Consider the following 15,491-nt stretch of genomic DNA (forward strand, 5'->3'; position numbering starts at 1 on the left):
AGTGTGGATTTGAAAGGGATTTCCAAAAACGAAATTGGATCAGAAAGGGGTTGAAAGTGTGGATTCGAAAGGGGTTGCCAAACACGAAATTGGATTTGAAAGTGCTTCATGTCAAGTTTCAATTTTGGATCTGACCAAAAACGAAATTGAAAGTGTGGATTTGAAAGGGGTTTCCACCTGCTGGAAACATATTGAGGGGTTTGGAGAAAGGGTTTTATTGAAATTAATAATTGAGAAAATGGTTTTGATTTGGGAGAATTTTTTACGTTCTTGTTGTTACTGTTTCAAAGGAGGGGGATGGAACGGAAGATTGAATAGGGATGAAGATGAAGGAGGAGGAAACATCAGAGAAAATGGTTTTGATTTGGGAGAATTTTTTACGTATTTGTGATTAATTGTTTACCACATAATTTTTTCCCTCTCTTCATCTTCTTCCTTCCACCACTTCTTCATATTCATACAAAATTCATCAACATTAAGAAAGAAAATGAATATAGTAAATTATTACTCCTAATTAACAACAAAATGCATCAAACAGAAACTAATTAACAACTAATTTCAACAACTTGGATTCTCTTCTTCCTTCCTTTGATATTCCACCATCTTTTCCACAAGATCTGGCATGGTAATTTTCTCATACCCATTATTTTTTTTGAGCCCTTTCCTTTTCATTATAATAAATTCACGTAAATAAAAAAAAAGAATTCAATCATGTTCTACTTGTCAAACACGGTTTGTTTGTGCTACTTCTTCCCTCTTCACCTTTCTTCCTCAAACCAAATCTTTAACAAGACAAACCAACTATCAAATTTGAAACAAAACCAAAAATCATCTTTTAATTTTAAAAAAAAAAGTTTTTGTGATTTTTTTCTTTTTATTTATGAGTTTTTCTTTGGATGTTCATGTCGTGTTCTTCATTTTTTTTAGAAAGAAGACGAAGGATTGTATGGAGAAGATGAAGGAGATAACAAAAAAAAAAAGTTCTCAACAAATGACAAAATGATACGTGTACCACATTTAACTTTTTTTATTAAACATAACGGAAAACTAACGGAAGGGACCACTTTGGTAAACGGAGAGATACTTAAGGGACCAAATTGAGACAATTTAAAGTTAAGGGACCAAAATGAAACACAAAAATAAGTTAAGGGACCAAAGTCTGTATTTACCCAACTATTTTATTTAATATTAGGACACAACTTATGATCATTTCTTTATGTGCTTTTTGTATTATTCTTAACTAAAAATACACTTTTTGCGGCTGTAAGAAACTTTGAGAAAAATATGAATTTGAAAGAAAAAAAAAACCATAAGTAGTTTAGTTAAAAATCATACGAAAAGCACCTAAAAAATGCATCTGAGTTTTAAAAAAAAAATGCATCTAAGTTTTTACCTTAATTTTATCCCTTTTATTTTATTATGTTAAAAAAATTCCTTTTACTTTATCATTTAAATTACTAATTAAAAAATGTTGAATCCCTTGAAAGTAGGAACAACATGACTATATGAATTTAGATTATTAATTAAATTATTCAATCCCGTTAAAATAAGAACAACACTACATGAAAATTATTAAAAATTTCCTAAAAAAAAAGAACAATATTAAAAATGCTTATTTTATTTTGTTATTTACCAAAAATATATTTGATCATTCTATGTGTCAATATGAATATCTTTTTTTTTTTTAGTAAAGGCAAGATTAATTCATTTCATTAATAATAAGTGGATACAAGTAATCAGGAGCATCATAAAAAAGGTAGGGGCTAGGATGAGATAAGGAAGCTCTAGCTATGTTATGAGCTATCCTATTTGCTTGTCTCCTGACATAAGTCACAGAATAATTACTGTGGGATGCTAATAAGGTCTTACATCTAGAGATTATATCTCCAAACTCATTAAGAGGAGTATAGGTGGAAATAATAGCATCAACAACTACCTTACAATCAAACTCAAATATGACTTACGCCATGCCTTGATTGTCAGCGAAGGTTAAAGCTTCAAGAAGGCTTAAAGCCTCAGCTTCTGAGGGGGAAGAAGTATATAAAGAATACTCAGATAATCCATAACGCAACGCCCCTGAAGAATCTCGAAAGCAGATGCCAAGCCCTATGATGGTATTGTTGTTGAAGAGGGCACAATCTACATTGCATTTTAATATGAATATCTTTTCTTAAATTGAAGTATCATATATAAAAATAGAAGGACTGTTTTTGAATCAATTTTAACATAAAATACTCATTAACTAATATATATATATATATATATATATATATATATATCCTTTATTATAAAAGCTAGACTTGCTTGGCTATCATGTTTGCCCTAATCCTCCTTACTTTGCCCTAATTCCCTAGCTTTTTTCCCTCCTAAACATGTACTAATTGCTCGAGTAATCTCATCCGTTCAAGCACTTGATCACATCCGTTTATTCAAACTTGAAAAAAGTTCTCTCACTTCGTTAATGCAATTGAATACGTATTAAAGCCTAATCAAGTCGGTCAACATTCTCCTACACTAATTGCCAATTAGAAATAACTAATTCCCCTACACTAATTGCTAATCAGAAATAACATAAACATCCCTTAGAAAATGGCAATTGAAAATGTTTCACGCATACATTTTTTACTGTTTCACGCATACACTAATTCCTATCACATTATTCTACTGACATTTCAACGTTTCATGCATGCATTTTTTACACTATATTGTGCTATCCGATATAGAGTGATAGGAAGATATGTGTTTCAAGGTGAAATTTCCCTCGAATTTTACCACTAAAGTATGCACTAATCACTCTACTAATTACTACCAATTAAAAGCAATTATGACCTACTTATTTCAAATATTAACACGTATCAAAGTTGATTCGATTTTGAATATTAATTATTACGAACTGTTAATGGCAATTAAGAATGTAATTAATGGCTTGAAAACGTCGTTAATGGCAATTAAAAATTTTTAAGTCGCATATTTTTGTATAGGAATTACTTTTAATTGCTTTTATGCATTATGCACCAATCACTCTACTGATTACTACCTATTAAAAGCAATTAACTACGTACTTATTTCAAAAATTAACATGTATCAAGGTTGATTCGATTTTGAATAGTAATTATTACGTATTGTTAAAGACAATTAAGAACGTAGTTTATGGCTTGAAAACGTCGTTAATGACAATTAAAAACTTGAAAGTCGCATATTTTCGTATATGAATTACTTTTAATTGCTTTTATGCATTATGCACTAACCACTCTACCAATTACTACCTATTAAAAGCAATTATAACGTACTTATTTCAAAAAATAACACGTATCAATGTTGATTCGATTTTGAATAGTAATTATGATGTAGTGTTAATGGCAATCAAGAACGTAGTTAATGACAATTAAAAACTTTTGAATAGTAATTATTACCAATAAAAGACTATGATTAATCACATTTTAAACTAACGAAGAGAAATGTCAATTACCTATTTAAATACCAGTTAGTTGTGCTAATACAACCATTTTCAACTTTAAGCAAATTTAAGCAAATATAACTCTTTCTTGCACTTGCTAATATGGCAAACATTTTCACCCTCATTTCAACTGTGACAGGTGGAAAGAAGGATTTGAAGTTGATTGTCCGTGTGGCCCATATATGGCTGATCCGTGATAAGGAAAATCCAGACGATATCATCTTTATGAACATGATATTGGTTGATGAGAAGGTATATTATATAAATCGATTGTATAAATAAATGATCCTTTTTTCAAGTTGCCACTACGATAACATATACTATGGTTTATGTTAATGACTTGTTATTTTTTGTTTAGCGAGGACAGATCCATGCCACTGTTCATAAGTTCCTGGTGCCAACGATTCAAGGAATGATTGAAGAAGGAGGAACATATAAGCTAGATAATGTCATGGTAGGATTTAAATAGGGGAATTACAAACTCTTGCCACACAAGCACAGACTTAATATGGAATTGGTGTAAGGCTTGGATCAAGTTTCAAAGGAGTCAATTTTTGTTTGTTTTATTTGTAATGACTATTAACAAGAGTTACTTTAAGAGATGGGTTGAATGTAAAAAAAAAAGGGTTGATGATAACCAATGATGAATGTGAAAATACTAATGTCACTTCAAATGTCGTTTTTATAATATTTCGTAATGTATGATAAATAATGTAAAATGTACGGTTTTCAAACTATATTAATGTCAAGATGATATGATTAATGTAATACATTTTTATCATGTGAATATTTCATATTTTTTTATTATTATTATGATATAACTTATTCGTACATATTTTAGTCGGTAGGACCCGTGCGAAGCACGGGTCAATGGTCTAGTATGAGTTTAATTGTGGTGGGTTGACAGTCCAAAACAGTTTTGCACACACAACCAATCAAAATATTTAGAATCGCCACATCAATCAACGATTTTAATTTATATGGACCAAACATGGCAATTCATAATGTTTTTATTGGTTGTGTGTGCAAAACTGTTTTGGACTCTCAACCCACCACCATTAAACTATATATATATATATATATATATATATATATATATATATATATATATATATATATATATAAAAGAGCGTTTTAACTATAAGATACTATGACAAAACAACCATGCATATGTTTCTTATGAATGCACAAGTGATGGAGCATTGTCCATATCCTAATGAACAAATATTATAATAGTTTGTCAAGGTTTTAGAAAGCCATTGGTATAAAATAAAATAATAGTGGTGATTGAACATTAGTGCTTTCCAAAGATGAATAATCAAAATCTTAAATAATTTAGTAGTAACTTATTATTTTCTTATCATATAATAGACTGTTGAATGAAAATATTTAATTTCTCTCCTTGTTGATTATTTTTTTTATATATGAGAACTAAATAAATAATAAAGAAAAGACATGGCATATTTTTTGTGCTAAATAAATAACAATAAACAAAATAAAAATAAATTGAAAAACAAAAAAAAGAAAAGAAATTAAATTACTTTATATGGTACGAAGACCACTTGAAATCGAAAGGGACAAAAAGGAGCAGAAAAAGAAGAAAAACTCGTCAACACGAGTCGAAGGAGGAAGAAGAGAGGAAAAACACGTGAAACATCAACCGTAAATTTCGCTGTAACAGAGATGAAAACCAAAAATAGAAAGTTATAGAGAGACGAAATTATAAATCTCAAATTAACATAATTTCAAATTAAAAACCTTGTTTTCCTTTTTTCATTGATCTTCATCAAACCCAGAAAATATAAATTAAACATTCAAACTCTTTAATAAAAATCTCATTTCCCATTTCAATCAAAATCTTCTCCTTCACAAATTCAATTTATTCCCAAATTCAAAGCACACTCAAACATAAAATCTCCGAATCTACCCTCAAATTGCATCCATTTTCTTCACCATGATCCATTTTGGGAGCATAATCTTTTTTTAATCAAAGTTCTGTTGTTGAAGTAATTGGATTTAAGGAGTTTCATTATGGAAATGCAAAGGATAAGAAGCATAAGATGAAAATGTTACACGAACCAAAGATGAAAGCATGCACAATGACATTTTAAATCCAAAGGAACTCTGCAGAATTATAAGAAAATTACACTTGTAACATAAAAAGAACAAAAGAAGTTGAAACTATATAAGATCAAGAGTTTAAACCATCATCAGCACCATGGTACAAAAAACTCAATAAGCTGAAGTTGAAGAAAAAGATAAACTATGTGAAGGTAACAAAGATAAGTACAAATGTTCACTAGAATCATAAAGGAACGATCCTACAAAATATATCTAAAATTTGACTAAGATGAAGGAGAATCGAGAGGCTAAAGCATAAACGAAAAAAAAAAATGAAACAAGAAATTGCTCTAAAAAAGAGCTAAAGAGAGGATAAAGGGTAAATTTCACAATGAAGAAAAGTAGAATAACATTTAACAATATGTGGGAAAAAGATAACAGAAAAGTAGAGACTAAACAAAAAAATTATGTACAAAGAATACAAAACAACTTAAAATGTTAATGATGAGAAATTTACAAAGACAAAAGATGACGTAAAAGGACCAGAACTGGGAGAGAGTAAATAATATGACTATGGAACATAAGAGATTAAAAACCCGTTTGATATAACTTAAAAAAAAAATCACTTTTTTTAAAACAATAATCACTTTTAAGAATATTGCATCCATTTGTTAAGAGTAGCTTTTAAAAAATAGATTTTTTTAAAGGAGAGGAAAAATAAGGGTCAAAAGATTGAACTAATTTTTCAACAAAAAGTCATTTTTATACTGCTGTATCCAAACAAACGCAAAATAGATTACAATTTTTCATAAAATCTCTAAAAAATAATCTACAAATAATTTAATGTCAAAATCGCTTTTATTTTAATTTGTAACAAACGAGCCCTGAAGCATTGAAAATCACAACATTTCAAGAAGCTACACAATCAAAGTTACAAAGAAAAAGGACAAAACAACAATCCACAAATAAAATAAACAGAAAATCTAAACATGAAGCTACAAATGAATCAACAAAGTTAGTAGGGCATGAGATTTCAGGGGCGCAGAAGAAGAAAAATATGGCAAAGAGAGGAAGAAGACACGCAAAGAGAGGAAATTAAGCCACTTTTATATATAAACTTATATATAAATATATGGGATCATTTAAAAAAAAGACAAAAAATTAGGAAATTTGTAACAATTTTTTTCCTCCAAAAAGTTAATTAGAATACTTAAAAACTTTTATATCTAAAATATCTTTTTCTACATATGATTAAGCATAGTTGAAAAGTGAATAGACGAACACGTTAGTGCCCGTCTTTCCACTGGTAAAAATATAAATTTAGGTTTAATTAAGTTATTTTGACAAATTTATAATTGATTTTACTTATGTGTTAATTAATTAAAGTAAATTAGTTTGATAATTTACATCGTTGTATGTTATTTCCTGATATAGTTGATAGTCGAAGTGCGAACTTGTGCATACAAACTAAACAATTGGTTCCATATTGGGAGGAGATTAGGATTGAAATACAAACTAAGCATAAAAAGAAAAATAGGAAGTAAGAAAACAACCAAATGTCGCATAGTTGATAGAGACAATGTATTGTTATATATGTGTATTTTTTGAAGGAGTATTGTTATATATAGGTGTTAGGGTTCAAATCTCAATTCATATTTTTTTAATTTGACCATTGAATTGTAAATTTATATGATACAAGGTTCGAATCTCGATTCATATTTTTCTAATTTGACCATTGAATTGTAAGTTTATATGTATGATATAAATTGTTCATGATTTTTTTAATGAAAATCTAAAACCATTTAATAAATATGTTCTAACATCAGATTTGAAATGGTGAAATTGTAAAATAGTAACATTAATGGTTGATTTCTTGGTATCCTAAAAAGACTTATAATTTAATTTTTTATTTTTTATTTTTAAAATCAACTTATAATTTAGGAAAAATGAATATTACATAACCATTAGTTCAAGATATGATAAGTATTGAAAAATGCCCTTCACTTAGACGCTTTCCTAATCTCACAAGGACAGAGGAACAAAAGCGTCTTCCACGAGTTTAAGAATAAAGGATTTTTAGGTGATTAAATGACGAGTTTAGAAGTTGAGTAATGACAGCGATGAGATATGTTATTATTACATGAATGGACATAGAGATGGTGATGATGGCGTGCAATACTGTAGAATAGGTTTCAGGTGGATTTTAAAAAAGTTCGACATGTTGTATTAGGAGTGAATCGCATGCATGGCATACTCAAGTAAAATTAAGGTGGAAATAAAATGAAGAGCAATGCTATATCTCTAGAAAAATAACATCAAGAATTCTTCAAGAAAAAAGAATAGCCAATCACAATGCACTATTTGCCACAATTCAAGGAGGTGTGGCTGAAAAATAGGAAGTGGACAAATAAATCATCCAATTAAAATTTGCCAACTATTTCTTGAAAAATTCTTGAAGCTATTTTTCTTGAGAAGTAGCATTTTCCTAAAATGAAATTAAGGTGGATTATAAAGAGTTAAAATAGAAAATGCAATCGCCTAATAACTGGAAATTGTACTTTGGATCAAAAGTCAAAACAATCTCTTCAAATACATGCGTCGGAGTTTGGGTATGCTCCATTTACCTTAACTTTATTTACCCCATTTACTTTCATTGATGTGTGACATGCGGCAAAATAATATTTAACGGTTGAAATTAAAAAGGCATAGATGAGTGATAAAACAAAATCTCTAGTCTAGCACTGTTCACTTTCTCCTTCAATTAACATCTCTTCCAACCCCTCCCCTCACATCCTGTACCATCCAATCACCGCCGCCACCCTTTACTCCATCGCCGCCTATCACATCTCTTGTTCCCATCGTCGATTGTTGCCGTCCAATCACCGGTTTCATGAGCATATCTCTTCGTACCACCACCATCGTCACCAATCAGTCAAGCTCCGCCATCACTATTCAACCCATCACAGCTGCCACCACTTATAGAACAACGGTGTTTTGATGCAAGTGAGAAACAAATCAGATTGAGTTTAAGAATATCCAAAAGAACAGTTTTCAAAATCAAACTCGTGGGTTTCCAAAAGAACAATTTTCAAAAGAATAGTTATTCAAAATTAGTTAGAAATGAAATATTTAGGAAACAGGTTTGGGAGAATAGAGATGGAGTTTGTTGATGACGCATATAGGTTGAGGGAGAAGTATGAGAGATCGTGTAGCAATCACAAGTGTGTCTATTCATTTTTGCAATTTAATTTTAACCGTTGGATATTGTTTTGCCATATGTCACACATCCATAAAAGTAAATGGGGCAAATGGAGCTAAGGTAAATGGATTTTGTCAAAACAATAGATTGTTTTGCCATCTATTGTTATTTTATCTATTGAACTCCATGCGCCGTAGTATTGAATTGGATTGTAGGTAGGGGTGGGAACAGGCCAGGCCGTCCGACAGGGGCCTATGACCTAGCCTATTTAAAGCCTAACTCGGCCCAGCTCGTTTATTAACAAGGTCAGGCTTAAGCTTTTTATAAAGCCTATTTAATTAAATAGGCCAGGCTAAGGCTTACAAAAAAGCCTATTAAGCCCGTCGGGCCGGCCTATTAAGCTTTTTATGTATAATATATATTCCATTATTGATATCGTTGAAATTTTTTATCACATAAACTCAAGCCTTCATATGATTGGTTATTTAGTAGCACATATATTGGTGTGATTATACCTTCATAAGATTTCATTATTTAGTTGCAGATGTATTCATGTGCTTTAGGCCTTCGTAAATTTTGGCCTATTTAGTAGTAGACTTACATGTCTTGCTAGACTTTAGTGTAAAATAGGCTTTTAAATAGGCTTTCAGGCTTCATCGGGCCTTTAAATAGGCCAGACCTGGCCTCAAAAATGAGCCTACGACAGGTAATAGGCCAGGTTCAGGCCTATAATTTTTGAAGTAGGCCAGACTTAGGCCTTACAAAGCCCGGCCCGGCCTAGCCTATTTCCACCCCTAATTGTAGGGCACACAATTTTGGTAAGAAAATATGAATTGTTTAGTAAAAAATCATGCATTTTTTGTCCCGGGTTATTATATTTTGACCTCAACGTCTTCGTGAACTTAACTCAGTTGATATGAATAATAGATAAAATAGATAAGGTTTGAGGTTTAAACCCCGGTCACCAAAAAAGAAAAAAATACCTTGACCCCAACATTTTACACAAACAATCAAATTTATCTTTTATATAAAATAAAACACATTCTACCTTTTCACTTGTTCGCCCCACCTATTTCTAGAAAAAACGGTTAGTGGAAAAAGAAAACTCTCACTCCTAGCAAACAGTAAGCTTTCTTTGTGAAATCATCAATTATTGACTGTTCTCCTAATCGTTTCCGAAAAATTTAATATAATTTTTTAATGGGTCATGCTAACCGGTGTCTCTGAGCATTGGTTTAGGATACCAAAAAGAAAATTATTACTAAAAAAGAAATTTTTTTTGACTTTTTATGGATTAATTATACAATTTTTAATACAATAACTATTATATAATTTATTTTTCGAGTATCATTAACCAATAAACACTGGTTACCATTTCCCTTTTTAAATAAGGAATTATTACTAAAATTAACAATTATTAAAGCCATCCGTGATCGTATTCTTTTCAATGAGGCATTCAAAAGGCACTTGCAAATTCAACCACCTCTCTCAGTGTCAGTGAAGAAGAAGCAGCATAGACCTTAATCTCATGCTTTATTCTTGTGCTTGTTTTTTTTATAGAAAAATGAAGAAAAAAATTATAGTAATGTTTTAACATTCTATAGGAGGATTTTAGGAACTAGATTAAACTTAGATTATATAAAGCTAGCTGCATTCTAGTGAGTATTTACATATATAGTCATAGATGCAACATAGAGTGATTTTGTTGCAGCGAGTAAGCTGGAGATTTCAGGTATGCATTCCGGAAAAGTTAAACAAAAATCTATCGGCATTGATTTGGAACCGAAAAAAGGAAAAGGAATAGCTTACACGATTTTGGTAAGAAAGAATAGTGATTGATTGATAGGTTGTAATGGAATTAAGGGAATTAATATTGAATTAAGGTGTAACAGATCAAAATAATTATGAGGGGATAATGGTAAATATTGTCTTGATAAATAGCTTTAAATGGAGTTGAATGACAAGGTTTCGATACGTAGGAAGAGAAAACTAAACCATCCCAAGTATGAAGGAGAGGACCATAAAAACTAGTCAACACTTTTGACTTGTCTGAAGGTATTAGAGAATCTTAATGGAATTATTAATAAGCCTATTTGAAATCAAAGCCACTATTAACTAAGAGAGCCTCACGAGCTGCATTTGGAAATAGAGAGGATTAAAGTGGTAGCACTCATATGAGAAGGAATGCAGGCAAAATCTTTTAACTTGTCCAATTATGACCTAGCCAAAATTAGTTTGCAACCATCCAACATAAGATTAATAAAAATAATTCCCTGCAATTTTAATTTGACATAGCCAATAAGTCCACGTACTAAAAAAAGGTAATCATATTTAATTATTAGCAAGCCTTATGAATTGGTAAATAAAAGGTAATCATATTTTATCATTACGACGTCAAATTGAGTAGATAAAATAGACAAGTGTATAAAATAGTTTTTTGAATAAGAGTGTATAAAATAGTTAGAGTCAAATACTGATTTATTAATTAAATCGAGGGTGATACAAATTTCATCTAATTCCTCTATACATAAAATAATTTTTACTAGGAAAAACGTTTTTTTTTTGTTGACAAGATACTAGGAAAAACTTGTAAAACCCTTTTAGTTAGCTAGCTATCTCATGGAGGTGCTTTACATGAGACTTATCCGAAACACAAAAACAAACTACCCAAAAATTTAAAACACCTATAAAGTATAAGCAAAGTAACAAACTAAACATAAAACCTTCAACCTTTTAAAAAAAAACATAAAACCTGAAAAAGAAAACCTAAACAAACAAGAAGTAACAAAACAACTAACTATCCGAAAGACAAGTAACAAACTAGTCAAAGGTAACAAATAAACTAAACATAAAACCCTCAACAAAAAATCCAACCTAAGTGGACCAAAAAAGACTATATAATAACCATTGTGGCATACCATAGTGCATCACAAAGTAGAGAAAGGAGAGTGGAGAAAATATCAATGGAGAACAACAACAGAGACACCGAAAAAGGAACCATGAAGGAAGAAGAAGAAGAAGAGTCACCAATCGAGGAAGTCCGGTTAACGGTGACAAAAACCGACGACCCAACACTTCCAGTATGGACCTTCCGCATGTGGTTTCTAGGTCTTCTCTCATGCGCTCTCCTCTCCTTTCTCAACCAATTCTTCGCATATCGATCCGAACCACTCATCATAACTCAAATCACCGTTCAAGTCGCCACACTCCCCCTCGGCCACCTCATGGCCGCCGTGTTACCTTCAAAGACGTTCAGGATCCCAGGTTTTGGATCGAAACGGTTTTCGTTTAACCCTGGTCCGTTTAACATGAAGGAACATGTTCTTATTACCATATTTGCAAATGCTGGGGCTGCGTTTGGGTCTGGTTCATCTTATGCTGTTGGTATTGTGAATATTATCAAAGCGTTTTATGGAAGGAATATATCGTTTCTTGCTTCATGGCTTCTGATTATTACGACTCAGGTGTTGGGATATGGATGGGCTGGTTTGCTTAGGAAGTATGTTGTTGAACCTGCTCATATGTGGTGGCCTAGTACCCTTGTTCAAGTCTCTCTTTTCCGGTAATCTATATATATACATGCTTCCAATTTTTTTTATATTATATACATGCATAAAATTTTCTATATTAATATTGTTTTTCTAGGTTAATTTGCATATATATGTGCTTTTGGTTTTGTAATTTTTCCATAATGACGTGATAGTGTACATATAATAATGTTCGAACATAATTTTCCATTGCTTTGATTTAATCTGTGGGGTATAATTAGGGTATCTCAACGTGCAACTATGATGACTAATTGTTTGAGTCATGATCATGTTGTATTCAATAAAATCACAGCTTTGTTTCATTATTTATTTATTGAGTCTTGGTTTTATTTGTCTGATATTTTAATTTCATCTTTTCATTTACACACACAAATATTGCATCAAATTGGTTAGCGTATATTAAATATGTGGTTATGTGGATGACGAATGAATAAAAAAGTGACAAAACTCATTAAACATCAAATAAACACAATTATAATTTTGAACGTCGTTAACTATAATATTCTGGTGTTCAAATATACATAAATCTTTCTTCAAAATAAAAATAAAAATACATATATCTATTAATCATCCAAATTGTGCTATACAAACATACATAATTTTCTGTAATATACATATTAATCATCCAAACCGTGTTTAATATTATCAAAAGTTATTGGTCCTATATTAAGATTCATATTTGGTGGTGGTTGAAAGCTATGAATGCTAGCTTTTGTTACGATTTAAATCATCGGTGACTTAGTCCTATTTGATTTTTTGGGCACCTTGTATTGTTTGGGTGCTTTTTGTTTTTCCTCTTTGTGATCATGCATTTGTTTCTCTTCTATTCTTGGCTTAAATTTTTTATTTTATCAAACTCATACTTATCATTATCAATTATATGTGTGCTGATATTGACTGAGTTTTGTGTATCGATTAATGACCTTCTAAAGGTTACATTTACCTATAAATTCTTACCAAACATGTTTATGTTTATGTACACAGAACTTTGCATGAGAAAGACGATAATCCCCATCAATTTTCAAGGGCAAAGTTTTTCTTCATAGCACTAGTATGCAGTTTTACATGGTATATAGTCCCAGGATACTTATTCACAACGCTTACAAGCATATCATGGGTATGTTGGGTATTCTCCAAATCAGTCACAGCTCAACAAATAGGTTCAGGAATGAATGGTTTAGGACTTGGAGCCTTAACACTTGATTGGTCTGCTGTTGCTTCATTCTTGTTCAGTCCTCTTATCTCACCTTTCTTTGCCATTGTCAATGTTTTTGTTGGCTATGCATTGCTTGTGTATGCTGTGATTCCTATAGCATATTGGGGACTCAATGTGTATGGTGCAAATAGGTTTTCTATTTTCTCCTCTGATCTGTACACAACACAGGGACAACCATATAACATATCTAATATTGTTAATGACAAATTTGAGATTGATCTTGCAAAGTATCACGAACAAGGTCGAATTCATTTAAGCACGTTTTTCGCTCTTAGTTATGGATTTGGATTCGCCACCATAGCATCCACCGTTACACATGTTGCTTGCTTCTATGGAAGGTATAATGCTTTAGACTCATTAATCAAGGTTAAACTATTTAATCAGCAATTAATTAATGATGTTTAATTGTTTATGATATCATGTTGCCAGGGAGATTATGGAGCGGTATCGTGCTTCGAAAAACGGAAAAGAAGATATTCACACAAAACTGATGAAAAATTACAAAGACATTCCTTCTTGGTGGTTTTATTTGTTGCTAGGAGTGACATTTGTTGTTTCTTTAATGATCTGCATCTTTCTAAATGATCAGATTCAGATGCCATGGTGGGGACTTCTCATTGCTTCAGCATTGGCCTTTATATTCACCCTCCCAATTAGTATCATAACTGCTACCACAAACCAGGTTAATATCTTTAAACTTTTGCTTAAAAAGAAACAAATTTGATTTAAACTAAATAATAATCTATTTCTCTGCATACAGACACCTGGGTTGAATATCATCACTGAGTATATCTTCGGTATCATTTACCCTGGAAGACCAATAGCAAATGTATGCTTCAAAACCTATGGTTACATAAGCATGGCTCAGGCTGTCTCATTCCTTAGCGATTTCAAGCTTGGACACTACATGAAAATCCCTCCAAGATCAATGTTCTTAGTGCAGGTATATTTATTTACTCAGCTCTTATTATTGTGTCTGAAAGGTTTTACTAACATTAGATTTCTTCTATGGTCTCTAATGTACTTTTTTGTGTTATTTTTTTTTAGTTCATTGGGACAGTGCTTGCTGGAACTATCAACATTGGTGTAGCATGGTGGTTGCTAGACTCCGTCAAAAACATATGTAATAAAGATCTTCTTCCCGAAGGCAGTCCATGGACATGTCCCAATGATCGTGTTTTCTTCGATGCATCGGTTGTTTGGGGTTTAGTAGGACCTAAGAGGATCTTTGGTTCTCTTGGAGAATACTCAACATTGAACTGGTTTTTCCTTGGAGGTGCAATAGGGCCAATACTAGTTTGGCTATTGCACAAGGCATTCCCAAAACAGTCATGGATTCCGTTGATCAATCTTCCAGTACTCCTGGGAGCAACAGGAATGATGCCACCAGCAACAGCATTGAACTACAATTCATGGATTATAGTTGGAACCATTTTCAACTTCTCTATCTTCCGTTACAGAAAGAAATGGTGGCAGAGATACAACTATGTTTTATCAGCAGCACTTGATGCAGGGGTGGCCTTTATGGCTGTACTGCTTTACTTGGCATTAGGCCTGGAAAATGTGAGTCTCAATTGGTGGGGAACTGCTGGGGAGCATTGTCCTTTGGCAGGTTGCCCAACAGCTAAGGGTATAGTGGTTGATGGTTGCCCTGTCTTCTGATGACATGGTCTTTTTTTATATATATTTTTTTATTATTTAAAATTGCAAAACTTTATGAAGTAGTACTTGAATTGCACGTTGTAATTATGGAGAAACCATATTTTATCAGCAAACAATGTTATTATGTTCTCTTTTTATTTTGGTTTATAATTTTATATTGTTATTTTCGTATTTTCTCCTTCATTAGAGGTTGATTTAGATCTTATAACTCATTTTACCTTTAGCTCAAACTACTTGAGCCATCCAATCACCCCGTGCCGGAAACTCTAGTAATATTTGAAGGACTTGTTTAGGGAATTTGTATCAAAGAGAGCATCAAATCAACCACCCACCAATCCAGGGGTGAAA

The 15,491-nt window shown here is 31.7% G+C and overlaps 1 protein-coding gene across 1 annotated transcript; it reads left to right on the forward strand.

Moving 5' to 3' along the window:
- Window positions 1–11,551: 11,551 nt before the first annotated feature.
- LOC146932588 (oligopeptide transporter 4-like) lies at window positions 11,552–15,280 on the forward strand. The gene is made up of 5 exons (XM_085704299.1): window positions 11,552–12,279; window positions 13,250–13,819; window positions 13,911–14,163; window positions 14,242–14,424; window positions 14,529–15,280. The coding sequence occupies exons 1-5, from the start codon at window positions 11,681–11,683 to the stop codon at window positions 15,141–15,143; spliced, it is 2,220 nt and encodes a 739-aa protein (XP_085560425.1). The 5' UTR covers window positions 11,552–11,680; the 3' UTR covers window positions 15,144–15,280.
- Window positions 15,281–15,491: the final 211 nt, after the last annotated feature.

Source organism: Medicago sativa, chromosome 4, assembly GCF_051527215.1.
Source record: "Medicago sativa cultivar Bolivia chromosome 4, Bolivia_mono, whole genome shotgun sequence".
Lineage (NCBI taxonomy): Eukaryota > Viridiplantae > Streptophyta > Magnoliopsida > Fabales > Fabaceae > Medicago > Medicago sativa.

Bases quoted from the DNA above. Each gene is read 5' to 3' on its own strand.
- LOC146932588 (XM_085704299.1), top strand. From the start codon at position 11,681: ATGGAGAACAACAACAGAGACACCGAAAAAGGAACCATGAAGGAAGAA. The intron at 12,280-13,249 runs GTAATCTATATA...TTATGTACACAG, and splicing joins GTTCAAGTCTCTCTTTTCCG to AACTTTGCATGAGAAAGACG. The intron at 14,164-14,241 runs GTTAATATCTTT...CTCTGCATACAG, and splicing joins TAACTGCTACCACAAACCAG to ACACCTGGGTTGAATATCAT.